The sequence below is a fragment of the Erinaceus europaeus genome, chromosome 2 (assembly GCF_950295315.1).
Source record: "Erinaceus europaeus chromosome 2, mEriEur2.1, whole genome shotgun sequence".
Lineage (NCBI taxonomy): Eukaryota > Metazoa > Chordata > Mammalia > Eulipotyphla > Erinaceidae > Erinaceus > Erinaceus europaeus.
The window spans coordinates 185,547,175-185,573,706 of record NC_080163.1 but is presented as its reverse complement, the minus strand read 5'-3'; the positions used below and the strand labels follow the sequence as shown (position 1 = coordinate 185,573,706).

The following is a 26,532-nucleotide window of genomic DNA, read 5'->3' as shown; positions in this document are numbered from 1 at the left end:
GTATTGCTGGGGCTGGTGCCTGCACTACGAATCCACTGTTCCTGGAGGCCATTTTTTCCATTTTGTTGCCCTTGTTGTTTATCGGTGTTGTTGTTACTATTATTGTTGTCGTTGTTGCATAGACAGAGAGAAAAGGAGAGAGGAGGGGAAGACAGAGAGGGGGAGAAAAAGATAGACACCTGCAGACCTGCTTCACTGCCTGTGAAGCGACTCACCTGCAGGTGGGGAGCCAGGGGCTGGAACGGGGATCCTACCCCTGGTCCTGGCGCTTTGCGCCACGTGCGCTTAACCAATTGCACTACCGCCTGGCCCCCTCAATTAAAAGTTTTTTGTAATTTTTTTCTAAAGAGACCATTATATTTATATTATATTATATTGTCTTGTCTTGTCTTGTCTTGTCTTGTCTTGTCTTATCTTATCTTATATTATATTATATTATATTATATTATATTATATTATATTATATTTTTGTCTAATCCCTAAATCAGAGAAGGTCACAGAATGAATCTAAGGGAGGACTCAGTTGACCTGCAAGAGAATGAAGCTGGAGTTTCAGTATTATTTACACATACTAACAAATTATATTTAAGATTGGGACGTATAGCAACAACAACAATCACAAAACAAGCAAAAACTGAAGTGGAACTGGTATATTGCACCAAAGTAAAAGATTCTAGGGTGGGTGGATGGGGAGAATATAGATCCAAGAAGGATGACAGAGGACCTAGTGGGGGTTGTATTGTTATATGGAAAACTGGGAAATGTTATGCATGTACAAACTATTGTATTTACTGTCAAATCTAAAACATTAATTCCTCAAAATAAAAAAAAAACCAAGCATACAAAAAACACCAAGGAAACAAACAACTCAGAGAATATTGTTTCATCCTTGATCGAATTAGATTCACTATGGTTTCTTAAATATAACACCAGATAAGGAACAGTTGTACAGGCATGTACTTTGGAGAGTTTGAAGTTGATACTGCAGACAAAAAGCTTTCTTTAAAAAAATATTTCCCCAGTGAAATGAAAAACTACTGAGGACCAGGCAGTGATACACCAAGTTAAGCACACATGGTATGAAGCGCAAGGTCCTGCTAAAGGATCCTGGTTCAAGCCCCTGGCTCCCAACCTGCAGGGGGGCTGCCTCACAAGTTATAAAGCAGGTCTGCAGGTGTCTTTCTGTCTTTCCCTTTCTTTATCTTCCCTTCCATCTCATTTTCTCTCTCTCCTATCAAATAAAAATGGAAATGAGTGGCTGCCAGGAGTAGTGGATTCTTAGTGTTGGCACTGAGGCCCAGAGATAAGCCTGGAGTAAAATAAATAAATAAATAAAAATAAAATTAAACTAAAAACTATCCATATCCACATAATAAAACAGATAAACAAAGTAGAGAAAAATAGAGTCCATAGAATAAAAATACATAATACATAAATATTTTAAAAATATATTTATTTATTCCCTTTTGTTGCCCTTGTTGTTTTATTGTTGTAGTTATTATTGTTGTTGGATAGGACAGAGAGAAATGGAGAGGGGAGGGGGAAGACAGAGAGAGGGAGAGAAAGATAGACACCTGCAGACCTGTTTCACCGCTTGTGAAGTGACACCCCTGCAGGTGGGGAGCCAGGGCTTGAACCAGGATCCTCATGCAGGTCCTTGTGCTTAGCGCTACCTGCGCTTAACCCGCTGCGCTACAGCCCGACTCCCAAAAATACATAATACATATATGAGGAATAAATACTTTCAATGAAGATACCTCCTCAGATGGTAAAGACCTCTAACAGATCCCACTCGCCATTGTCTCTGGTTATTTCCATCAAGAACAACATGATGGATCCCTTTGTGAGCTCCTGTAGGACCTTGCCCTCAATGTGGATCAGCATTGTAGGGAACGTTCCATTATCTGAAGGGAGGTCGGATAACATACTCTACCTATCACCCAAGGAAGATGGGTCCTGAAATTAGTGCAGCCTGGACTGTTCCTAGCCGTGACCACAGACTGCGAGCTCAGACCTACAGGGATGCAGAGGTTATATAGACTCTTGTGCTGAATATGGGACCCAGATAAAATCAATGGGGTTTACAGTTAACAATATTCATATAGTTTCCTCTATTTGGGAGCTACTCTCTTCCCTAATCCAGCTTTCTAGTCCTTTTACAACTATGACACCAACTCCCCAGAAAATTACCTGGGTCCACCTGCATATTAGCTGTCAGGCTCAGGCAAAAACTAGGAAAGTCCTGGGCCCTTTGGAATATACCTAAAAGAGACCTACTAGCTTTTTCCACAATGGAGACCCCAAATATTCTTGCCTCTAGGTTTATGATTAGTGAACAATTTGTTTTGCTTTGTATCTTAACTCTTTTTCAGGTTCCAGATGCTACCATGATGTCAACCTGACTTCCCTGGGCAGATGACCCCACCAATGTGTCCTGGAGACCCACCTCCCCAGATCCCCGCCCCACTAGGGAAAGAGAGAGACCGGCCGGGAGTATGGATCGACCTGTCAATGCCCATGTTCAATGGAGAAGCAATTACAGAAGCCAGACCTTACATTTTCTGCACCCCATAATGACCCTGGGTCCATACTCCTAGAGGATAAAGAATAGAAAAGCTATCAAGAAAAATAAATAAATAAATAAATAAATAAAAAGAAAGAAAATAAATTAAAAAAAAGAAAAGCTATCAAGGGAGGAGATTGCATATGGAGCTCTGGGAGAGGGCACTGTGTGGAAATGTACCCCTCTTATCCTATAGTCTTGTGAATATTTTCATTTTATAAATAAAAATTTTAAAAAGGGAAAAAAACTAACCCTTGTATGGGGGAGGGTGGCATTGGCGCCCTGGTTGAGTACATATTTCAGTGCACAAGGACCCAGGTTCAAGCTCCTAGTCCCCATCTGCAGGGGGAAGGCTTTGCTAGTGCTGAAGCAAGGCTGCAGGTGTCTCCCTGTCTCTCTCCCTTCCCTCTCTATTTCTGACTCTATTAAATAAATAAATAAATACTAAAAAAGAGAGAAAGGAAGGAAGGAAGAAAGGAAGGAAGGAAGGAAGGAAGGAAGGAAGGAAGGAAGGAAGGAAGGAAGGAAGAAACCCTTTGGGTTGTTGTGGTTGGTGAGCTGAGCTCCGTGGCTCTGAGAGCTGGCTGTGTCCCTTCACTGCTGTCACCATGAAGTGGATGTTTAAGGAGGATCACTCACTGGGTGATTGTGGAAAAAGTCTCTGGTTCTCAGATTGTTGATATTGACAAACGGAAGTATCTAGTTCCATCAGACATCACTGTGGCTCAGTTTATGTGGATCATCAGGTAAAAGATTCAACTTCCTTCTGAAAAGGCAATCTCCCTGTTTGTGGATAAGACAGCTCCATAGTCCAGCCTAACTATGGGACACCATTATGAGCAAGAAAAAGATGAAGATGGATTCTTGTATGGGGCCTACCGTGGAGAGAACACTTCTCAGCATCTGAGGGACAATAGTGGTCTAGGTGTACTGTTCCTGCTTATGTATCTTGTAAATAGCTGGCCATTTTCAGTTATACCAAACCTTCTTCACATAGACTTAGTAGTGCATTTGTAACTGGATTTATTTCTTAATATACTGGGAGGTTTTGTTTCCTTAAGCTAGTAAATGATCATACAGAGTTTTATTTTGCATTTTATTTCTGTGCACTGTCTTCATGGCTATACTCTCCAGGGAACTTGTTCCTCTGGGATTCATATTTAACAAATATATTTCCATATTGAAGTGAGGTAGGTTGGGTATTAACATGAAAGTAAAGGAGATGATACATATATTCTGGATTATATTTGAAGTGCTAGATGGCTGAGTATTAAAAACCATCCAAATCCTTAGCAATCAGAATACTTGCTTCACCAGATTTTGCCAACTGCCAATCATGTTGGATTGAGCTAATCTGTTCCTCTTTTGAAAATATTAAGGTAAATAATTAGCAATAACATTTCCTCTTATAAAGGCAAAAAAAATTATATCCAGGCTCTGGCTCATTTCCTATAAACTGTTTTCCATTCTTCCTCCCCATGTGGAATTTGGAAATGTGAGTTTTTGAGGTTGTGGCTGAGCAGAGGTAAGGGTGTTTTTCAATCTTGATAGTTCTTGTCTGCTCATTTTAGAGGTATTTGTTGGTCTGACATGCTTTGGTGTTGATAAGCAGCCTACATATGAAATTTATATATTCTCATTCATCTGTGTTCCTCTCACCTGTGTGTGCATGCCTAAAATTTACATATATATATATATATATCCTTTATTTTAATGAGATAGAGATACAGTGAGAAAGATCAGAGCACTGCTCAGCTTTGGCTTATGGCAATGCTGGAGAATGAACCTGGGATTTCAGAGCCTTAGACATGAACATCTTTTGCAGAACCATTATGCTGTCTCCTCAACTCTGCTTTCTTCCCTAAACATTTCAAGATGTAGATTTCATAGCAGTTTTTCTTAAAAAATTTTAAACCAATCTCTACTTAAAACCCAACATAACACATTTTATCAACTCAATGTATTTTTTAATTTTATTATCTTTATTTATTTATTGGATAGAGGCAGACAGAAATTGAGAGCCAGGGGGGCATGAAGAAGCAAAGAGACAGAGATATACCTGCACCACTCATGATTTCAGGGCAGGTGGGAACTGGGGGCTAGAACCTGGGTCCTTGCGAAGTATGATGTGGGTGTGCCGCTACCTGGCCTCCCAACTCAATGTTTTTAATTCAGGATTATTTGACCCAACAATGCATTATTTGTTGACTAAGTGTAATTATTTTAGGTGTCTCATAAATGAAATCACACAACATTCATCTTTCTGTGAGTGCCTCGTTCATTTAGCATAATGACCTCTAGCCTAGATCACTTAGTATCATGACCTCCAGCCTAGTTCACTTAGCATAAAGGCCTCTAGGCTCACCCCTGTTATAGAGTAATCTTTCTTTTCTAAGACTGAGTAATGCTCCACTGTTTGCAAAGACCACATTTGCTAATTCCACCCCTTTATCATCTATTAGTTCACTCACTTGAGCTGCTTCCACAAGGTGGCTGCTGTGTTACCTGGATGTTGGTGGGTTTTGATTTTCTGGAGGGATGTCGCTTTACAAAAAAAAAAAAAGTTGTTGTCCTCAGAGTATAATTTCAAACTTCTCCAAAATACATGTCATCACATCTACTTCTTCCTTGGTGTTGTTCTTAAAAGAAATCACTTTTGACATCTAGTTTCCTGATTTTGTTTGAGGTCATACATTCAGCTCCTAGATATAATTCGGTTAGTTTTTGTAAGTTTCATTATGGAAACCCCAACGTCATTCTCATGCAGGTGAGCCTAGTTCTCTCTTTCTTTCTTTTTTAATTTATTTATTGGGGAATTAATGTTTTATATTCGACAATAAATACAATAATTTGTACATGCATAACATTTCTCAGTTTTCCATATAACAGTACAACCCCCACTAGGTCCTCTGTGTGAGCCTAGTTCTTAAATTCTTTCTGTGACCATCTCTGACTTTTTTTGTTTTTGTCAAGGCATTAGACAAAAACAAGAGTAACTAACAAAGACAGTGAGTGGTCTCTTCAGAGGGAAACCAAAGGAAACGTCTAATTATTTTTTAGTTAATTAACTAATTAATTAGCAACAGGCAAAAAGTTTTTCAAAATTGACTTCGGTCCCCCAAGCCTTCATTGCTACTGCCACTAGAGCTAAAGTGATAATTGCGGTTTTATCCATGTTTATAATATAGAAAAGAATGAAATACAAAGTATGACTTCCTCTTCTGTGTACACATGTTTAATAATTTAAATATGCATCTGTAATGAATATTTTTTCTGAAGACATATTTTAACTTTTTTTTTTTTTAACCAGAGCAATTTTCAGCTCTGGCTTATTTATGGTGGTGCGGGGGATTGAACCTGGGACTTTGGAGCCTCAGGGCATAACCATTATGCTATTGCATAACCATTATGCTATCTCCCTCTACCCATATTTTATCTTTTATGGCCAGCAATACACAGGGAGGTCAGGGAGAGAGAATAAGGCAGCAGCAAAGGCTTCATAAAGTCTATTGGAATAAAGTTAAGAAATAGTCACTGAGGGAAGGATATGGTAGACAGTCAAAAGGAGCCATCTGCCTCAAAGATGAGACAGAGGGAGGCCTGTCAGCAAGGAGAGAACTAGGAATGCCTTGGTTATATTGTTGTGGAAGAGACCATCAGAATCAGACACAGACTGAGAGGCAGACGTGCAAAATGGGGAGAAGTTGATTCTCTCCCTCTGGAGGGCTAAAGTCTGGATCTATCCACAAAGAGACTACACCCAACTATTTGCAGTATAGCCTTTATATTTGATCTAGCAAGCAGAACTTTTTCTTTTTAACAGGCAGTCAGCCCCCCTTCCTTGTGGGGGTCTTTTTCTTTGCAGGTACCTACTTGCCTTCTTTGACTCAGAGACCCTGCCTCTCCTCCTGATTTTCTTGATATCTGGTTCCCATCTTGACCTAACAATCAGAGAGGCTGGGGTCCCCCACCCCCTTCTATCTTCCTGTTTTTCTTGACATCTGCTTCCCTTCTTGACTATCATTGTGTGTGTGTGTGGGGGGGGAGCTGGGTTCCCACTCCCTTCTTCCTCTTTTTCTTGATGCCTAGCAAATTTCTGTCTCAGTTTACCTCTATAATTTTTATCTTAGCTAACTTAGTCACTATATATATATATATATATATATATATATATATATATATATATATATATAATATATACATATTTTAGTGAAAATTTGGTCTGTGGGAAACTGTGTTAAGGAACTGGTCAGTAGCTACTCTGGAGAGTGAATGTGTGTGTGTGTGGGGGGGCGGGAATGTGAGCAGATTCCTATTTCTATAGGTAGGTGTGGAAGCCTTATCTTTTGAGATGCAGAAGCTAGAAGCTAGAACTGAAGCTAGAAGCTGATTGTTAAATTTTTGTCTTATAAATGCCTTGAGCCTGGGGGCTATTTCACAGAGAGCCTTATTTTATACATAATTTTATGACAGCATTTTCATTGAGCTTGGGGCATAGGATGCACTGGTTGGGGACAGTCATCACATCTCCATGAAAATGTCTGATTTATGAAGATCATGGAGAGTTTGCTTTCTCTCAACTCAGAAAAGCAGCACTGAAGGCAACAATAAATTTCTCTGAGTGGGTTTCAGACAGGAGTCAGGGTCCATTCTAGTTTTATTTTATGTTATAATGGTCAGAGCACTTGAGATCCACCTTATTAATGAGTAATTAAATTAAGGTCAGTCTTTAAGTGGAAGCATTGTTTTTTTCCTTGATTTTCAGTCTCTTGTTTATTCACACAGAGCTTACAGGTAATTCGTTGGCAGGATCTGCTTTTGAGAGTCTCCACCATCACCATCACCTGGGGCAGCTTCTGGTGGGCACGACATAAAGTACAAGGTCCCAAGGAGACAGGTTTTCTAATGCCCAATGCTAGAGTCTCTACAAACTGGTACTTAAAGTTTTTATTATTGTCTGATTATGAGTTGCAGCAATAAAAACATATCAAGGGCGCAAAGATCTGGGGGAGTGTTCTGCTGGTTTCATGACAGAAATACAGACAGAAATGCATGCTGTGCTGAGCTGAACTCATGACTGGGGACTCATGACTGGATTTTTAGTTCCATCCTATATACACATACATGCAGGGGCACACACACACACACACACACACACACACACATCATGTTCCCCATCTTCTTCAATAAGCTTTGTGAGATGTAGTTTTATTACCTACATACAGAGGCCATATGTTCACAGCTAGTAACATATCATAAGAGAACACAACCCTGTCCACAACTCCTAGAGCAAAGACAGAATGCTTTAGTCCTTAGATTCCTCCTGAGTTCTAAGTCCCTTGCACATTGTAACTATAACATATGCACTCATCCAAGTGTGCCATCACCTGAATATATTCACAGAGCTGGAATTGTTGGGACATCAGAAGTACATGGTTGTTAAAATGTATAGTTTTATGAAGTGGTTACACAAATTTAACACACACAAGTGTCTATGTCCATCGTGGATTTTCCACATCCTTGTCAAAACAATGGAATTTTTGTTTGATTCCTTTTTTTGTCATCTCCAGGACATTATGACTCCAAACCAAGCTGTCATATACCACACACACCATCAATATTCCTCCAATCTATGTCAACCTCTTGATGATGAGATTTGGGTCTCTACTGACTGTCTGCAGAATAGTTTACTATTGATATAACTTCCTGAATATCTAGAACTATTTAATTTTAGTAAAAATGGGGATATTAATGAGGTGTATGAAATAATAGTACAAACAACTCCTTAGAATAAAAAAGAAGTTAGTATGTTCTCTCCCTTATGTTAGCTTTCTGGTTCGTGTATGCTGCTACTAAACATGTAATTGTTTATTTTATTATCCTGATGACTAAATTAAGTGGCTATTACACTGACTATTTGCACTGTAAACTTCTCTTACTGAAGTTTCTAGTAAGGGCTTTATGCATTTTTTCATATTTTTTGCTTTTTTGTGAGTACTTGCCTGCACAGAAGTTCACTCTCCTCTGCTCTCCTGCTCTTCCTTATCTTCATTTCTCTCTCTCTTCTTTCCGTCTGCTCTCCCTCTCTTCATGCTTATTTTCTTGCTCTCTATCGAAATATTTCTTTTGACAAAAACAGTTCCTTGAAAAATTTTTGATTATGTTTATTTATTGGACAGAGACAGCTAGAAATCCAGAGGGTAGGGGAGATAGAGAGGAAGAGAGACACAGATGCCTGCAGCCCCCCTTCACCACTCATAAAGCTTTTCCCCTGCAGGTGGGGACTAGGGGCTCCAACCGGCGTCCTTGTGCACTGTAACATGTGCACTCAACCAGGTGTGCCACCACCTAGCCCACAGAAACAGTTCTTAATGTTATAATAACTAAAAATTTTTTTTTTCCTCCTCCAGGGTTATTGCTAGGCTCGGTGCCTGCACCATGAATCCACCGCTCCTGGAGGCCATTTTTTCCCCCTTTTGTTGCCCTTGTTGTAGCTTCTTTGTGGCTATTATTATTGCCCTTGTTGACGCAATTCATTGTTGGATAGGACAGAGAGAAATAGAGAGAGGAGGGGAAGACAGAGAAGGGGAGAGAAAGATAGACACCTGCAGACCTGCTTCACCGCCTGTGAAGCGACTCCCCTGCAGGTGGGGAGCCGGGGACTCCAACCGGCATCCTTACGCCGGTCCCTGCGCTTTGCGCCACATGCGCTTAACCCACTGCGCCACCGCCTGACCCCCAATAACTAAAATTTTTATTCTACCCATATTGTAACACTGTCTGAAAGGTTTGTGAAATATTTTAAAATACTTAGGACAAAGAATTATTCCCTTCTTTTACTTCATAGTAATTTATCCTTTATATTTAAAGGTATAGCAGAAGTCTATTAAGTATTGATGGGTCAGGGGCCGGTTGATGATGTATCTGGTTGAACGCAAATGTTTCAACATGCAAGGACCCAGGTTCAAGCTTCCAGTCTTCATCTGCAAGGGCAAGTGTTAAATCAGGATGGCAGGTGTCTCTCTGTCTCCCTCTCTATATCCCCCTTCCCTCTTAATTTCTGGCTGTCTCTATCCAATAAATAAATAAATAAATAAAGATAATTTAAAAAATTAAAAAGTACTGATGGATCATATGATGTGGGTAACTATGAAAGTGTTTCTTTTTCTCATTATGACTACCATTCAGGAGATTTTTTTCTTAAAATAACAGATTCTACCTTCTTTCATTTTGCTTTTTCTTGTCGTGACTTAACCCTGCTAAGATTACTTCACTATAGGACTGACATTGCCGTGATACTCACTGGGATAATTCTCCATCTCTTTCTGTCTCTGCCAGTCTTTGGTGACCCCACAGGATCAAGGAACCAAAGTAACCACTGGTGTCAGAAATCTATAACGAGAATTTTTGCTATGAAATATGATTGCTACAGTAACTTAAAGGAAAGCACAATAAACAACAGAGTATCTCCCTGGGCTATATCAATAGGAGCACTCTTCCTAGCACAGATTGTCACTGGAATCATGGGAAATTTCTCTCTTCTTTACCATTACCTCTTCCTTTACTGCATTCAGTCCAGGTTGAAGGCCACAGACTTGATACTCTCGCACCTGACACTAGCCAACTTCTTCCTCATTCTCTCCAAAGCTGTCCCCAAGACAATGGCAGGATTGGGGTTGACAGACTTCATGAGTGGTTTTGCATGCCAATTTCATTTGTATGTCTACAGAGGGGCCAGGGGGGTGTCCATTGGCACCACCTGCCTCTTGAGTGTCTACCAGACCATCACTACCAGCCTCATGAACTCCTGCTGGAAAGAGCTGAAAGTCAGAGCTCCAAAGTGTGTTGGCTGCTCCCTTTCCCTCTGCTGGATTCTGTACATCTTGGTCAATTTGATTTTTCCTACATATGTGTCCTATGTATCTGGCCAATGGAGCAACATAGCTACTGTGAAGAAAATGGATTTGCAAGACTGTTCTGTAGATCATGATAAGATATTAGCCTCAGTCTATTCGGCATTACTAGTATTTCCTGAGGTTTTGTTTTCTGTGCTCATCATCTGGTCCAGTGGCTTCATGGTTTTCTTCCTGTTCAGGCACAAACACCGGGTCCAGCACATTCACAGGACTAGGCTTTCCCCCAGACCCTCAGCTGAGTCCAGAGCCACACAAAGCATCCTCCTTCTGCTGAGCACCTTTGTATGTTTCCACACCCTTTCCTCCATGTTTAGTATTTGTCTGGCTCTTTACCAGAATCTGAACAAATGGCTGGTGAAGATCACAGAACTTATTGCTCTGGGTTTTCCCCACTATGAGCCCCTTTCTTCTCATGAGCCGTGACTCCATTCTGTACAGGGTCTTATCTGCCTGCACCTCGACTAAGAAATCCCTTGTTCTTAAGCAAAACACGTAAACTTTTTTTTCTTTTGTGCACAAACTTCACTTTTCACTCTCAAAAAATGGAACTGGTTTTAAGAAAAAGTGACTCATTCTGAAGTGGAGCCTAGAGGCCCTGGGATTGTCAGCTAGTGGAGTACTGAAGCCCCCAGGTCACACAGGTGGGGGGCAACAGCTTGAGTTCATTCAGACAACAAACATCCTGATGGCAGCCCAGATGCCTTTGTCAAATGTTGGATGAGAAAATCTGAAAGGGTTTCAGCCTAGGTCCTTAAACGTAAATATAAATGGGTATTCCAACTACGACACCATTTCCCCAGACAATAACCTGGGTCCACCTGCATATTAGCTGTCAGGCTCAGGCAAAAATTAATAAAGTCATAGACCTCTTGGAATATACCTAAAATAGACCCATTAGCTTTTTCCAAAACAGAGACCCCAAATCTTCATCTGCAATATTCTTGGCTTTAGGTTCATGATTAGTCAACAATTTGTTCTGCTTTTTATCTTGACTCTTTTGCAGCCACCAGGTTTCAGACGCTGCCATGATGCCAACCTGATTTACCTGTGCAGATGACCCATCAATGCGTCCTGGAGCCCCACCTCCCCAGTCCCCTGCCCCACTAGGGAAAGAGAGAGATAGGCTGGGAGTATGGATCAACCTGCCAATGTCCATGTTCAGCAGAGAAGCAATTACAGAAGCCAGACCTTCCACCTTCTGCACCCCATAATGATCTTGGGTCCATAATCCCAGAGGGTTAAAGAATAGGAAAGCTTTTAAGGGAAGGGATAGGATACAGAGTTCTGGTGGTAGGAGTTGTGTGGGAATGTACCCCTCTTATTCTATAGTCTTGTCAATATTTCCATTTTATAAATAAATCAACATATTAATATATACAATATATTAATATTATATATATATATACACACCCAAAAAAGCATACTCATGGGAAAATGCACCAGAGGGAGCGCAGTGAGAACTGAGTCTGGGGTCCTGTTGAAAGACAATGCTCCGTGAGTTTATCCAGTATCTGCAGCTCATTAATTGAGGATTGCATTTTATCTCAGAAAGGCATAGGAAGATGGGGATGGTGCAAATTTTGGGGCAGTGACCAACTCACACTGCAGCAGATATTTCACGTATATCAGGATCTAGGGAAAAAATTCAGCATGAAGACTCCTGGGGTCTCATCAACCTCAGCAACCTGAAGTCCTAAGGCTCCTGTGTTGGAAATCACTGTAGTTAAAGGGGTGTTTGGGACACCTGTACAGTCAGGCACAATCTCCTCTCCCCTTCCATGCAGGTGGCATATGTGCTAGGGAAGTCATTCCCTGAAAGCTACTATTGGCAAGTTTAAAATTAAGGTTTATCTTTATGAAATATTAAAAGAGTGAGTCTGAATTCTCAGTTCTTTTTTTTGGTGAGGATAATTCCATGTATTTAATATACAAAACACACAAATGAAGCCTGACTACTGTCAATATATATGTGGTAAAATTATAAAGAAAAACAGTAAGGAGCATAAAATTTAAGATCTAAGCCCCCTGCCCCTTCCTGTAGTCTGAAGGATAAGGGTACAGGATTTGCAGGTGTTTCCATAGAAATGGTTATGATCTCTTTAAACTTAGTAGAAAAACAGCATCCTTTTTAAAAATTTGTTTTTATTTAAAGCAAACAGAGATTTTATACTATACAAGCCTAGTGTATGCATACTTGACTAAGAAAAATAATAATGGAACCCTAAGCTTCCCAAGTTTTGTTTCATTTCATTAAGAGTGTAAATTTTCACCATTGTTCCAAGTAAATTTTCAGTTCTGGTTTAGGTTGGAGCCATGGATTGAAACATGGGTCTTAGAGGCTTCAAACAAGCAAGTTCAGTGCTCTGGTGCTGAGATAACTCTTGGAACCTACTGATGAGTTGAGACGAAACTGCAAGTCAAGGACAAGAAGCAAATTTGAATCTGTTCTCAACTTTGAACAGAGGGCCTTCTACTTGAGACTGTCTCCTCACTTTCTTTTTTTTTTTTTTATTAATTTATTTCTTTATTGGGGAATTAATGCTTTCCATTCAACAGTAAATACAATAATTTGTACATGCATAACATTCCCCAGATTCCCATTTAACAATACAACCCCACTATGTCATTCATCATCTTTCATGGACCTGTATTCTCCCCACCCACCCACCCACCCCAGAGTCTTTTACTTTGGTGTAATACTCCAATGTCTCCTCACTTTCTAACTGTTCATGGTGGCAGCAGGGCTGAGTCTCAGGCTCCCGAGTGTGTCCATGGAAGAGAGAGGATGCAGCTGGCTTCTGGAAGCTTGTGCTCCAGAGAGCTGCGGGTTTCAAAGGACAGGAGTTCACACTTTCAAGAGCAGAATTCAGTCATCACTTCAGGGAGAGCAATAACAACAAGGGCAACAAAATGGAAAAAAATAGCCTCCAGGAGCAGTGCATTTGTAGTGCAGGCACTGAGTCCCATTGATAACCCTGGAGGCAAAACAATTATATATATAATTCAATCAGGTGTGCCAATACCCAGCCCCCGCTTCAGCAGTTTTTTTTAAATTAATTTATTTAGGGAGTTGGGCAGTAGCACAGCAGGTTAAGCTCACATGGCACAAAGTGGCAAGGACCTGCTTAAGGATTCAGGTTTGAGTCCCCAGCTCCCCACCTGTAGGGGAATCGCTTCACAGGCGGTGAAGCAGGTCTGCAGGTGTCTGTCTTTCTCTTCCCCTCTCTGTCTTCCCCTCCTATCTCCATTTCTCTCTGTCCTACCCAACAATGATGACATCAACAACAACAACAATAATAACTAAAACAACATGGGCAACAAAAGGAAAAATAAATAAATAAAATATAAAAACTTTAATTTATTTATAAAATGGAAACACTGACCACAGGATAAGAGGGGACAATGCCCACCACCAGAGTTCTGGATTCCATCCCCTCCCCTGATAGCTTTCTTGTTCTTTAACTCCCTGGGAGTATGGACCCAGGGTCATTATGGGGTGCAGAAGGTGGAAGGTCTGGCTTCTGTAATTGCTTTCCCACTGAACATGTGCATTGACAGGTCTATCCATACTCCCAGCCTGTCTCTCCCTTTCCATAGTGGGGCAGAGCTCTGAGGAAGCGGAGCTCCAGGACACATTGGTGGGGTCATCTACTCAGGGAAGTCCAGTTGGCATCATGGTAGCATCTGGAACCTGGTGGCTGAAAAAGAGTTAACATATAAGCCATACAAACTGTTGATTAATTATGAATCTAAAGGCTGGAATATTGTAGATGAAGATTTGGGGTCTCTGTTTTGGAAATAGCTAGTAGGGCTATTTTAGGTGTATTTCAAAGGGCCCATGACTTTATTAGTTTTTGTTTTCAGCAGTTTTAAAGTAGTCTGAAATGTTTATTAGTGCTCTTTGTAAACAGGAGGTTTTTCTAGCCACCTGAGACTCAGGGACCTTTGAAAACTCTTCTACCAAAAATCTATGACTATCTAAAACCAAAAAGAGTTAATGCAATTGCAAACTGGTAAAATTTAAAAAAATATTTTATTTATTTATTAATGAGGGAATAGAAGGAGAGAGAAAGAACCAGATATCATTTTGGCACATGTACTGCTGGGAATCAAACTCAGGACCTCATGCTTGAGAATTCAGCACCTTATCCAATGCACCACCTTCCGGACCATGCAAACTGGTAAACTGATTCTATTTGTATACTATGTGTCTGTCTTGTTTGTTAGTAATTGAGTTTGGATTTGTTCCTAATAGAATTTGAGAGATGTCATTTTTTGTTGTTGGGGAGATTAATGGTTTATAGTTAACAGTAAATACAGTTGTTGGTACATGTGTAAAATTACTCAGTTTTATGCAAAACACTCTCGCCCCCCCCCCCCCATCTAGCTCCTCCTCCACCATTGTGCACTAGGTTCTGAACCTTTTTGGCCTCACCACCACCGGAGTTCTTTACTCTGGTGCAATCCACCAAACCCAGTGCAAGTTCTGCTTTGTGTTTCCCTTTCTGTTCTTATTTCTCAACTTGTATGAGTGAGGTAATCCCATATTCATCCTTTTCTTTCCAGCTTAAGAAAGATGCAAATTTAAGGAGAAGTTTCTCAAATCAAAATTAAATAAAGAAAAAATATTTTAAATTAATGTTCTAGAAAACTTATAAATAAAACTGAAGTCTTAGTTTGTGTATGCTTGTCTTGTGCTCTCTTTATTTGTTTTTCTCTTTCATTTTTCTCTGATAGACATTGCTGACTAAATACAAAAGTCAAAATATGGGGGTCAGGTGGTAGCATAGTGGGTTAAGCACACATGGTGCAAAGCACAAGGATGGGTGCAAGGATTCTCAGTTCAAGCCCCTGGCTTCCCACTGGTAGGGGCGTCATTTCACAGGTGGTGAAACAGGTCTGCAGGTGTCTATTTTTCTCTCCCCCTCTCTGTCTGCCCCATCTCTCTCAATTTCTCTCTGTACTGTTCAACAACAAGAGCAATAATAACAATATAACAATAACAAGGGCAACAAATGTGGGAAAAATGCATGGTTGTAGCTGGCACTGGCATACATAGCAGGAATCTTCACTCAGAGTGTGGCTTCTGCCCAAAGCCCAAGATGGACATAGAGCAACCCTAGGGCTTCCTTCTAGCTTATCAAAGGATGGTGATGAGCTGTAGAGACCTCCAGAGTCTAAATACCATTCCTGAGAACTGGATATGTCTCCTCTCCAGGTGGGGAGCCAGAGGCTTGAACCAGGATCATGGTGCCAGTCCTTGTGCTCCTCACTATGTTCTACTTGACACAGTGTGCTAATGCTCCAGGCCCTCGTTTTCCCATTTTTTAAAAAAGATGTGTTTATAAAAAGGAAACACTGACAAAAACCATAGGATAAGAAGGGTACAACTCCACACAATTCCCACCACTAGAACTCTGTATCCCATCTCCTCTCCTGATATCTTTCCTATTTTTTTTTTTTTTTATCTCTCTGGGAGTATGGACCTAGGATCATTATGAGGTACAGAAGTTGGAAGGTCTGGCTTCTGTAATTGCTTCCCTGCTGAACATGGGCATTGACAGGCCAGTCCATACTCCCAGCCTGCCTCTCTCTTTCCCTAGTGGGGTGGGGCTTTGGGGAAGTAGGGCTCCAGGACACACTGGTGGGGTCATCTGTCCAGAGAAGTCTGGTTGGCATCATAGTAGCATCTGAACCATAGTAGCATTTGATGGCTGAAAAAAGAGTTAACATATAAAGCCAAACAAATTGTTTTTTTTTTTTTTTTTTTTTTTAAGAAAGGAGACATGGTCACAGCTAGAAGCATTCTAGGCCACACTAGTTTCAGAACCAGTCTTTCCTGAGTGGCAGAGTAGGATGACCCAGCCTCCCTTTGGAGAGTGGGGCAGTCCCTAACACTAGTTTTTCCTAGTGAGGGTACAGTCCTGAAGACACCTACAAAAGGGCTTATAATGACATTCCCAAAGGGTGTGACCAGTGATGGTAGAGAGAGGGATCTATCAGAGGTATAGGCTTATATTACCTATGGAGGAATCCAAGGATTACCTATCTAGGACCCTGGGTGATGGGGTGGTCTGATAGTGGTCAAAGAGGTCATCATTAAGTGAGCCAGTCTCTTGCCCATATCCAGCTTTTGTATTCAATCCCTTATATGACAAGTGTAGACTTTCTCCCAGTTTACACTGAAATTTAAAAGGCTTATATCGTGTCCTTCAGGTCAAAATGGGTGGGAATATAGGTAAATATGCCTGGTAAAGTAGTGACAGCAGAAATGATATCTATAGGATGATTTTGTTCATATGTGGAATATAAGGAACATTTGAATTTGGGGGATAAAAGAGAGAAATAAAAGTGACCAAGCTGTCTCTAAGACTTTTCAAGAACTATGATGGTTATCGTGTGTGTGTGTGTGTGTGTGTGTGTGTGTGTGTGTGTGTGTGTGTGTGTGTTTGTGTGTGTGTGTGTGTGTGTGTGTGTGTGTGTGTGTGTGTATGGGGGGCTTACAAAATTTTGGTGATGGGTTAAGTGTGGAACTGTACCACTATAATCTTATATCTTGTAAACATTTATTAAGTCAATGATTAAAAGTAAACCAGCATCACAAAGAAGAAATGAGCATGAGTTTCTATCCTGTTGCAACTACTGAGTAAACCAAAGCCACCACCCATTTAGCCTCACAATTCAGTAAAATCTGTTATCTTCAAAGTATAGTACTAGCTGATTCCAGTGCTTCCTTTAGTAATTGACTAGTTTTTAACTGGATGACAACTGGAGGAAGTGGGGAGATTTTGGGGGGGGAAATCCAGGAGTTCCTAGGCTTTTCTCTGACTTACTCTCTAAGCTTAGATGAAGGGAACATATTTATATGTGGTAAAATTAGAAATAAAAGGATTTAATTGTAAGTGGGAAGAATTTTTTGTGTGTGTAGACATGAGTAATTTTGTATTTTCAGAAAACCTGGAATAAAATCTTCTGTGTTATTTTTTAATATTTTGTTCATTTGTTTTAATGAGAAAGATACAGAGACATAGGTGGGGGAAGGGAGATTGTGTGGCTATTTAAGTGACCTCAATACCCCTTTAGCCATAGTCATGTCCAACACACTAGGTCTCAGGATTTGCAGATGCTGAACACCAAAAAGTCTTTAATTCTTTAATTAGGTTCCCCCTTCACTATCTTCCTAGGTCTCTAAGATCTGTACCACCATTATTATTGCTGTTCATTAGCCAAGCAAGGTCTACTTTTTTTTTTTTTTTCTGTGCAGCAGAGTGAGCTGATCACTCCATTCCAGGATTATGACATCCTTACCTTTCAATGCTTTTCTACAATAAAACTTCCAGAACATTGTCCTTTTCTCTGTTAGTGAGATGGCCATACCAGACAAACTCATGGAGTATGATCCAGGACTCATTCTAACCTATTCAATTCTGTTTCATTATCTTATAAGTACACCTCTTAAGACCCACTCATATTATTGGATAAAGAACTAGATTGCAACCTTTTCAGATGTTCTCAGCCAATATTTGAAAAAGATACCCCCCATCCTATGATTTTATTAATGTCTCCTTTCTTAAATAAAAAAAGAAAAAAAAAGACAACTGTCATCAATATTTTTATTTATTTATTTATTATTGGACATAAACAGAGAGAAATTGAGATGGGAATGGGAGATAGAAAGGGAAAGAGGCAGAGAGGCACCTACAGCCCTGCTTCACCACTTATGAAGGTTTCCCCTTGCAGGGACACCAGGGGCTTGAATCTGGGTCCTTGCACACTGTAATGAGTGTGCTTAACTGTGTGCACCACCACCTGGCCTCCAGTCATCAGTATTTTAGTGTCTGGAGGAGATTAAGTGTTTTTCCCCCCACCTGTGTGACCATGGAGCTTCCACACGCCACCAGGTGACAAAACCCAGTGCTTCTAGGGTCTGCTTCAGAATAACTCACTTATCCTTAAAACTCCATTGTTTGAGAATGAAAAGTGAATAATCAAATGAGGATTGTGCACAAACCTATCACGTACATGTTTCTCATAAGAGCAAGGGATTTCCTAGTTCTGATGCAGGCAGAGAAGACCCTGCATAGAGTGGACTCACGGCTCATGAGAAGAAAGGGGCTCACAGAGGGAAAACCCAGAGAAATTAGATTTGTGATCTTCACCAGCCATTTGTTTGAATTCTGATAAAGAGCCAAGTAAATGCTTAACATGGAGGAAAGGGTGTGGAAAAATACAAAGGTGCTCAGCAGAAGAAGGATGCTTTGTGTGGCTCTGGACTCAGCTGAGGATCTGGGGGAAAGGTTAGTCCTGCGAATGTGCTGGACCCGGTGTTTGTGCCTGAACAGGATGAAAACCATGGAGCCACTGGACCAGATGATGAGCACAGAAAACAAAACCTCAGGGAATACTACTAGGGCCATGTATAGTGAGCCCAAAATTTTGTTGTGATCCACAGTAGAACAATATTTCAAATCTGTTTTCTCTTTGATGTCTTTGCTGCCCCATATGACAGACACAGATGACACATATGTAGGAAAAATGAAATTGACCAAGATGTACAGGATCCAGCAGAGGGAAAGGGAGCAGCCAACATATTTTGGAGCTCTGACTTTCAGCTCCTTCCAGCAGGAGTTCATGGGGCTGATCATGATGGTCTGGTAGACACTCAAGAGGCAGGTGGTGCCAATAGACTGCCCCCTGGCCACTCTCTCAAAATAAAAAATTATTTTGCATCCAAAGTCACTGATGAAATCCTTCAACCCCAATGCTCCCATTGTCTTGGGAACTGCTTTGGAGAGAATGGTCAAGGAATTGGCGAGTGTCATGTGTATGAGAATCAAGTCTGTGTCTCTCAACCTGTGATGAATATGGTAAAGAGAGAGGTAGTGATAAAGAAGAGAGAAATTTCCCAGGATTCCTATGACAGTCTGTGTTAGCAAGAGTGATCCTGTTGAGTCCCTGAGCAATGTCCTGTTGTTTTGTGTGTTTCCCATTATATTTTTGTAGCATTCATTCTTCAAAATAAGATAGATGTTTAGATTTTTCTGATGCCCAGGGTTATTCTCGTTCTTCTTACTGCAGAGTCACTAAAGATTGTAGGGACAGCAAGAGATATAGTAATATTCTAGTAAATGCCCGTCTTATGATGGGGTGATCTTAACAGGGTAAGTCATGACAAGTGAAAGCAAAATGAAGAAAAAGGAAACACTTCAGTCACTACCCACATCATGCAGTTCATCAATTCTGAACCAGTTTCTGAGGTATCTTGAAAACAAAAAGGGGCGGGGCAGGCTAGTGCACCTGGTTGAGCACCCATGTTACAATGTACAAGGACCCAGGTTCAAGGCCCTGGCCCCCACCTGCAAGGGGAAAGCTTTGTAAGTAGTGAAGCAGGGCTGCAGGTGTCTCTGTCTCTCTCCCTTTCTGTCTCCCCCATCCTCTTGATTTCTGACTATCTCTATCCAATAAATAAAGATAATAAAAGTATTAAAAAAGAAAAAGAAACGAAAAGGGTCTATTGCTGTGACTTCACTGTATGAAAGTAGTTCATAAGGCTATCAAACTAATAATATAGATAAAACAACAAATTGACTGACCTTCAGATTAAGATCTTCTCATCAATATGTGCACAGTGGCAGAAAGGGAGACACAGAAGGACAAGTTTGAAGGGAAGCTGAGTAGATAGAAAAGAGGCTGGACAGTCAGCTTAATAGTTTGAAAAGAACTTTCATGCCTAAGGGCTCTGAGGTCCCACATTCAATACCCAGTACCACCTTAAGCCAGAACTGAGCACTGCTCCAGTAACAGAATAGAAGGAAAAAAGAAAGGAAAGAAGGAACGAAGAAGTAAGGAAGGGTGGAGGGAAGGGAAAAGAAAAAAATGAGAAAGAAAATGGTAAGAGAGAAAATGAAGGGAGAGCTTTGGTATGGAAAAATTCTTTTCTTTTTAACCATGGAGTCTGATTTATAATCCTTTCTCTCTCTACATCTTCTTAGTGGTTTTATAAAATTCAGTGGAAGGCACTGTCAATAAAAAGAGTTAAGGAAAAGTTGTGAAAGAACACACCACAATAATTTTGGTTGTAGTTAAGGTAGAGACGATCCATGGAATGTACTCATCTCTCTGGAGAGAAAGGGGTATTGCAGATCATTTTTATATGCTTATACTAATTGGGCTAGATAAATTCAGGTGTCTTTTGTTCTAACTTTAAATTATCATGGATTAGAAAAGTACCTTATACTAAAAAAAAAAAAAAAAAAGAAAGAAAGAAAGAAAAGTACCTTATGCTTGACTTTATAATACTCCTTATGAGGGATGCTAGTAGTCTGCAGTCTTGAAAAGGGGATGAAAGTGATAGTGGAATAAATGCTTGGAGAACTGATATTAAATGACAGAAGAATTCTTCAAGATCACACAGTAAGGAAAAATAGTTAAGCTTCTCATTGAAAATGAAGTTTCCAGTGCAAACAGTCAGTGAAATGGTAATTGCTCTGTCATCGGATGAATAAAATAAGCAATCACATACTTGGCTGCTACTCACGACTCACTAAATCCCCAACATCCAAACTGAACACGTACAGAATGATGAATGTGAGTTCACTGATAGCCCATGATGGCACCATATACAATGCTGCTAATGAGAGATAACGCTTATGCAGTGACACAGTTGATTAACAGAATCCTGTAGAGTGGGGAGGAAATGCCCATGTAAAAGAGTCCACAGTGCAAAAATCGTTTCAGTAAAATGCAGATCAAGCAGTCTATGGCCATAGCACCCTGAACATGCCCGATCTCATCTGATCTCGGAAGCTAAGCAGGGTCGGGCATGGTTAGTACTTGGATGGGAGAGAGATGAAGCAAATGAGATCTATTTTCTCGAATGCCAGGACAGTCTCACACCTGTTGACAACATTTTCACTCCTGTAGACACAGGCAAAGGAACTTTGCTCTCAGAGCAGGTGACTTTTGGGAGCTCAAGAGGGTTTTAGTGACTGGCAGTCTCCTTGCTGAAGCAACGGTGCACAGGCTGTATTATCTGTGAAAAGCCACCAGCTGTTGACTTAGGATATGTGCGTGTGTGTTAATGAAAAAAGACATTTCACAAGAATGATTGAAACAGCTGGGGGGGGAGGGATGGACAGATAGCATAATGGTTATGCAAAAGGTATCTCATGCATGACACACCAAAGATTCCAGGTTCAATCCCCAGCATGACCGTAAACCAGGGATGAGCAGTGCTCTCTGTAATAAAAATGAACACATACATACATAGTGGGGGGGGGGGATGGCTTCTGGTATATCAGACCTGTGAGTGTGACTATACAGGATGGAACTGAAAAGCCACAGTTCCCAATCATGAACTTGTCACAGCACTTCATGGAATAAGTCTGCAACGCCAGGTAATCAGCTAAGCAGTTCCCTAGGTGTTATTTCCAGCTATGATTTTGATGCACATAATGACAATTATAAATTCATAATTTATAAATTATAAATTTACCAGATCCAGCCCTGGGAGGTGGAAGACCAATGTCCTTAAGAGCTTGTTCTTTCTGGTGTGCCGTTCAATATCCATCCCAGCTGATCGTGATGGTGAAGGCACACAAATGGTGACAATGAACCCTCTGTGAGCTCTGTGTGGGGAAAAAAGAATGGACCTCCAAATCAAGGGAAAATTCAGTTGTCCTGAACTTTGCCATTAAGTTAAAAACTTGTTAAGAAAGTGAATCTTGGGGAGTCAGGCAGTAGTGCAGCGGGTTAAGCACACTTGGCTCGAAGCGCAAGGACTGGCAGAAGGATCCTGGTTTGAGCCCCTGGCTCCCCGCCTACAGGGGAGTCGCTTCACAGGTAGTGAAGCAGGTCTGCAGGTGTCTCTCTTTCTCTCCCCCTCTGCCTTCCCCTCCTCTCTCCATTCCTCTCTGACCTATCTAACAACAATGACATCAACAACAACAATAAAAAAACAAGGGCAACAAAAGGGAAAATAAATATAAAAAAATTAAAAAAGAAAGAAAGCGAATCTCTATACTTACCTGGAAGAGGAAAGACTATAATCAAGAAAGCTAATCTCTGAGCAGCCAACATAACACTTGTGTTCATTACCCCTCCTGTCTGAAACTCATTTTTAAGAAAGTTACCTTGAGGGCTGGGCAGTGCCATACATGGTTAAACACACATATTATCAAGCATGAGAACTCAGGTCTGAGCTCCTGCTCCCCACATGCAGGCAGTCCGCTTCACAAGCAGTGAAGCAGGTCTGCAGGTGTTTATCTCTCTCTCCCTCTCTCTGTCTCCCTATCCTCTCTCAATTTCTCTCTGTTCTAGCTAATAAAAACAATGGGAAAAAACAGGGGAAAATGGCCACCAGGAATGGTAGATTCGTAGTGCCAGCACCAAGCCCCAGCAATAAACCTGGTGGCAATAAAAAGAAAAAATAAAGTTACCTTTGTCTTCAGTGTTGCTTCCCCAAATCAAGGAGAGAAAGAAATATCTCCATGATCACCAGGACTCAGAATTTTTCATGGGGATGTGATTACTGTCCCCAGTCCTTGTGTCATATGGCCTAGCTCAATAAAACCAGAATGAAATCACCTTTGTCATTTCATTCTATTCTATACCATGGAAGTGTTATAGACACATATGTAACAACACTGATATTTTAGTCCATGATCCCTGTATGTAGTATTATCAATAGATTTGATGACTGCAATCTTTTAGCAACTTAAACATCAGTCTCAGGTGGGAGACATAGCATAAAGGGTATGCAAACAGATTTTTATGCCTGAGGCTCCAAGGTCCCAGGTTCACTTCCATATACCACCATAAGCCAGAGTTGAGCAGTGTTCTTAGGGAAAAATCAGTCTCATCATCACTGAGATTATTCTCCAAGAATCACCAACACCTAGATTACACAATATTACACTGGTTGGGAACAAAAAAGTGAAGGGTTGAGGACCCATATTTCTATATAGCTCAGCTGATCACTGAGGAAGTATTCCTGCTTCTGCTCTGATTTTGCTGCTAACTCTGTCTCTACCCCAGACAGAAGCACTTACTCAGACTGGCTTTCCTTATAGACTCTTCCTCACAGACAGACACGCAGAGCCACCAGTGCTCTCCTTCCCGCAGCCAGGATGGGAACTAGGTGATCATCAGGTCAAGGTGTCAGGTGCATGTGCAGGTGGGCAGCCAGACCCTGAGATATGGGTTTGCTACATGTGACCTCACCTCCCCCCAGAATTGCAATTACCACTTCAGCTTTAGTGACAATGACAATGGAGGCTTGGGGAACTAAAGACATTTCTGAAAAACTTTTTACCTGTGGCTAATTGGAAAAAAAAAAAAAAAGAACAATTAAAAGTTTCTTGTGATGCCCTCTAAGAGGCCTTTGTTTTTGTTTGTTGCTCTTGTTTTTGTCTAGTGTCTAATATCAGACAGTCACAGAAATAACTAAAGAAGGACTAAATTGACCTGCAACAGAATTAATTTGGAGCTACATAATAAATGTACAGAAACTAACCAGACTATATCTAGGGGTTAGATGTATGAACTCAGATAAACTCAGAGAATGTAGTTCTAGCCTTTGTGAAAGTAGATGTCACAATGATTTCTTTTAAAATAAACACTACAGATGGATTAAATGTTGAGACATGTATTTTGTAGAGGCTTGAAATTGTATACCGTAGATAAAAGTTCTTTTTGTAAAGCAACATTTATCCAGTGAAATAAAAAAACCACCAACTTCCAGGTAACATAGCAACCACCTTGTGGAAGCAGCTTAAACACATGAACTAAATCAAAGTAATGGTGGAGGAACTGGCAAGTGTGGTCCATACATACAAGGGGACATTGTTCAGCCTTAGAAAGGAAGAAAGAGATGCCATGCCCTGCACCATGGATGAGGCTGGAGGACATTAGGAGTGAACTAGGCACTCACAGAAACCAAAGGCTGAGTGATTCCACTTTGTAAGATGTACTTATAGTAGTTACACTTAGTCACCAAATAAAGCTATTAAAAAAAAAAACTCTGAGAGGAGCACCTGGACTGGGTTTGGTAATTGCATCAAATTAAAGGATTCTGGGGTCGGTTGGGGGGCTTTCAGGTCCTGGTGCATGATAGTGGAGGAGGACCAAGGCAGGGAGGCAGAATGTTTTGCAGAAAACTGAGAAATTTTATGTATGTACCAACAACTGTATTTATTGTTGACTGTAAATCATTAGTACCCCCAATAATTTTTTAATATTAAGATCTAAAATGTATTATGTTGGTATTTACACATGACATGTAAAAAACAATGCCCTCTTGATTTGTCTAGGGTAGTTCATTGTATTTTAAATTTTGAGAATGCTTACACAGGGGTTAGGAGCACAGATCAATGAGAATGTGTGAATTGAACTCACCCTCTATATGAATTTCCAATCTACACCACAGCACATCAGACCCACAGAGACCCCTTAAGTGAACAACCAAGAATAAAAAAGACGCTTACCTCTCCTCAGCCTGCAGGTCTGGAAACTGACCTTTCCAAGCTCCATATCTGTAAAATCGTGGAAAGTGGTTTACAGGACATGAGCAAGCCTGGGAACAGGGATTTTTAACCCCACTTAAGCATCTGTAGTGACAACAGCTGATGCACAGCACAGGAACCCACCTAACAGAACCCCAGGACATAGACACTGGCAACAAAAATAAACTTGGGAACGGACACTTGCACAAAGAACAGGACCTCCAGCAGTGGGAAATGGAGCTTCCAGCCGACTGACCTCCACACCTGAAAACAATGAGGCAGTTTATATGGGGGAGCATGGAAAGGACTTGCCTGACAAGAAACAGAAACCTGAGAACCTTTAAGGGTTAAAAAACAAAATAAAACGACAAACTACCATGAGGAGGTAGATTTGAGATCTGGGGTATCCTGACCTCCATGTTGTGTAACTTATTTCTATTGTTTTTAAAGTAGCTTTCTTTTTAAATATTTTATTTATTTGTTATTGGATAGAGACAGAGAGAAATTGAGAGGGGAGGAGGACAAAGAGAGGAAAAGAGACAGAGAGACACCTGCAGCCAATGCTGGTGGGGAACAGAGGCTTGACCTAGATCCTTGTGCACTGGGCTGTGAGTGCTTAATAAGGTGTGTCACCATCTGGCTCCCCAACAGTTGTTTCTGTATTTACTATTTTTAAATGAAATGCTCTTCTTTATACACATGAGATTAAGGGGTTACTATGGGGCAGGTGGACCCAGAACTGCCTAATATTTTAGGCTCTATTTCATTCACAAGTCTCCTTGTTTACTCCTCCTGGAAGGTCTACTGCTGTGACATTTGAGATCACAGAGTCCTTTGACATGCTGGAATTTTCTACAAAGGGAATAATAGAGCTTTCACTGTTTGTATTTGACATTTTCATTATCTCTGCTGCTTGTGGATATATTGTTGCATGTTGTGGATCATTTGTTGGCATTGCTGTGTAGACTTCCATTTCATGATTGTCAAGCAACTAATGTAAGTATTCCATTGGCACCAAGAAACAGAATATTCATTTCCTCAATCATTATTCACTCTGTATTTCTTTACACAGATGTTCTTCACTGCAGTGTAAATGTCTTGACATTTTCATGTTATGAATAATGTCTCTGTGTGTGTTTAGGGATTTTTTTTTCTTTTTCTTTTTTTAATTTTATTTATTTAAAAAAGGAGAAATTAACAAAACCATAGGAAAAGAAGGGCACAGTTCCACACAATTCCCACCACCCGATTTCCATATCCCATCCCCTCCCCTGATAGCTTTCCCACTCTCTATCTCTTTGGGAATATTGACCCAGGGTCGTTGTGGGTTGCAGAAGGTGGAAGGTCTGGCTTCTGTAATTGCTTTCCCTCTGAACATGGGCATTGACTCGTCAATCCATACTCCCAGTCTGCCTCTCTCTTTCCCTAGTAGGGTGGATCTCTTGGGAAATGGAGCTCCAGTACACATTGGTGGGGTCGTCTGTCCAGGGAAGTCTGGTTGGCATCATGCTGGCATCCGGAACCTGGTGGCTGAAAAGAGAGTTAACATACA

General features: G+C 40.7%; 1 protein-coding gene, 1 long non-coding RNA gene and 1 pseudogene across 2 annotated transcripts in view; 2 read left to right on the top strand and 1 right to left on the bottom strand.

Annotated features, from left to right (window-relative positions):
• Nucleotides 1-26,532, top strand: part of LOC132536802 (uncharacterized) — a 99,983-nt gene that overhangs the window by 17,783 nt on the left and 55,668 nt on the right. The window lies entirely within an intron of this gene.
• LOC103127323 (vomeronasal type-1 receptor 4-like) lies at nt 1,829-10,975 on the top strand (annotated as a pseudogene).
• On the bottom strand, nt 18,392-19,469 carry LOC103127322 (vomeronasal type-1 receptor 4-like). The gene has a single exon (XM_016194843.2). The coding sequence runs from the start codon at nt 19,467-19,469 to the stop codon at nt 18,468-18,470; it is 1,002 nt and encodes a 333-aa protein (XP_016050329.2). The 3' UTR covers nt 18,392-18,467.

Bases quoted from the DNA above. Each gene is read 5' to 3' on its own strand.
- LOC103127322 (XM_016194843.2), bottom strand. From the start codon at position 19,469: ATGGGAAACACACAAAACAACAGGACATTGCTCAGGGACTCAACAGGA.